The sequence below is a fragment of the Neopelma chrysocephalum genome, unplaced genomic scaffold (assembly GCF_003984885.1).
Source record: "Neopelma chrysocephalum unplaced genomic scaffold, ASM398488v2 Primary Assembly neopelma1_158692, whole genome shotgun sequence".
In the NCBI taxonomy this organism is placed as follows: domain Eukaryota; kingdom Metazoa; phylum Chordata; class Aves; order Passeriformes; family Pipridae; genus Neopelma; species Neopelma chrysocephalum.
In genome coordinates this window covers 1523-3403 of record NW_020934879.1, presented here as the reverse complement: position 1 = coordinate 3403, position 1881 = coordinate 1523, and the positions used below count along the sequence as shown (strand labels likewise).

Genomic DNA, 1881 nt, shown 5'->3' with positions numbered 1-1881 from the left:
CCTCCTTGTCCCACAGCTGGTTGGAAGGGCTGGGCTTTCTTGCCTGGCCCAAATCTCCCTACTCTTGTCAGGCTCTCACCTGCTCTGCTGCCCAGGAGATACATCTTGGATATCCCTTGGGAGAAAGCCAAAGAGTCCTCCTTGATAATCATTGTGCTGAGGAAGGTGGCTGGCAAAAAACTGCAGGAAAAATGACACTCACTGATGAGGAGAGAGTGGCAGGGACTGCCTGTCAAGAAATGGAGGGAGCCCATGAAGCAACTCACCAGGCAGAAGTCGTGGGCACAGAATCCATTTCTCTGGAGTTTTTCCCCGCAGGTGTCCAGGTCAGCCTCTGCTGGCTGACACAGCAGGCAATGCTGGAGGGGAGAGAGACAATGGCCATGGGCATGGACCCTGTGCTGCCCGCCCCGACAGCCCCTCTGCCAGGCTGAGGGAAAGGTACTTTGCTCTCACCTGGCTCCCTCCGTTCGGGGGCCTCCTCCTCCTCCCTGTCTGACATGGGACGTGTCAGTGGTGGGTCTCTGTCTCACCATCCCACTGGTGAGTGGAGCTCCCAGCACTGGGTGCTCTAACATGACTCCTGTCACAGCAACTTCTGGATCCGCTGGATGAATTTGGGATCCGAGGCTGGTGGTGGGAATGGTGTTGCCTTTGGGAAGACCTTGCTGCTGTCTTCCTTGGATTTTGCCTCGCAGCAGTCAGTGCTGGTGCACAGTTCCTGTCATGGGGACTTCTGGACCGTCCGGATGGATTTGGGGTCTGACGTTTCCGGTGGGAGTGGTTTTGCCAGCGGTCAGGTCCTCGACCACTGGAGCAGCTGCTGTCCTCAGTTTCTGTGAAGCTTTTCTGGGATGACCCTGATGTTACCTGACTGTCAGGGCTGGAGCTGCTCATCTCCTGTGAGGGAGATTCCAGAGACTGCTCCGAGTTGCCTGTTGGTTGGTATGGTGGTTGCTGGTCTCTGGTGCTGAAAATCCAGGGGATGGCACCTGGATGCTGGTGCTGGTGCTGGGTCTTGGGTTCCCAGGAGCCATCAGAAGGCTCCAGTCCTGACAGTCAGGCCATGCTGGGGCCAGAAAGCTCCAAGTCATCTGTGGAGGCTGGAAGGGGAAGCAGGAATGTCAAGGCCACCTCAGGCCCAGGGCAGGATAGGCCAGAGCAGTATCGCCAGTGCTCCTGGAGCAGACAGGCTCTGCCAAACCCACCCTGGGCACCTGCTGCCAGTCCCAGCCTGGCACCTGGCCAAGGGGCACCCGAGTGCTTTGGAAAAGAGGGTCCCAGCCCCAGGATGGCTGGACAGCTCCTGCCTCCCCCTGCCACCTCTCCCAGCCCCACGCTGGCCACCCCAACAGCCCCTCTGCCAGGCTGCGGGAGGGGCACTTTGCTCTCACCTGGCTCCCTCCCTTTGGGGGCCTCCTCCTCCCTGTCTGACATGGAAGAATCAGTGGGGAGTCCCTGTCTCACCGTCTGAGCGGTGAGTGGGGCTCCCAGCACTGGGGGCTCTATCACGCCTCCCGTCACGGCGACTTCTGGGTCCGCTGGATGAATTTGAGGTCCGACGCTGCTGGTGGGAGTTGTTTTGCCTTTGGGAGGTCCTGGCTGTTGTCTCCCTTGAGTTTCGTCTCCCAGCACTCGGTGCTGGCGTGCAGTTCCTGTCACGGGGACTTCTGGACCGGTAGGATGGATTTGAGGTCCGACTTTGGCGGCGGGAGCGATTTTGCCTGCGGGATGTCCCCGATTCTTCCTGGCTGGGAGTGCAGGTCTCAGGACTTGGTGCTGGCACAGGGGACCTGTCACGGCGACTTCTGGACCGAAGGCGTGGATTTTGCGACCGACGTTGCCGGCGGGAGCGGTTTCGGCTGCGGGATGTCTCTGATG

The 1881-nt window shown here is 59.8% G+C and overlaps 1 protein-coding gene across 1 annotated transcript in view; it reads right to left on the bottom strand.

The window, feature by feature from the left end:
* Positions 1–1015: 1015 nt before the first annotated feature.
* Positions 1016–1881, bottom strand: part of LOC113962397 (nascent polypeptide-associated complex subunit alpha, muscle-specific form-like) — a 2378-nt gene continuing 1512 nt past the window's right edge. The window contains exons 6-7 of the mRNA XM_027673153.1: positions 1395–1875; positions 1016–1103 (exon numbers count right to left, since the gene is read on the bottom strand). Coding sequence (XP_027528954.1) covers positions 1060–1103; positions 1395–1875 — 525 coding nt within the window. The 3' untranslated portion in view covers positions 1016–1059. The remainder of the gene's footprint in view (positions 1104–1394; positions 1876–1881) is intronic.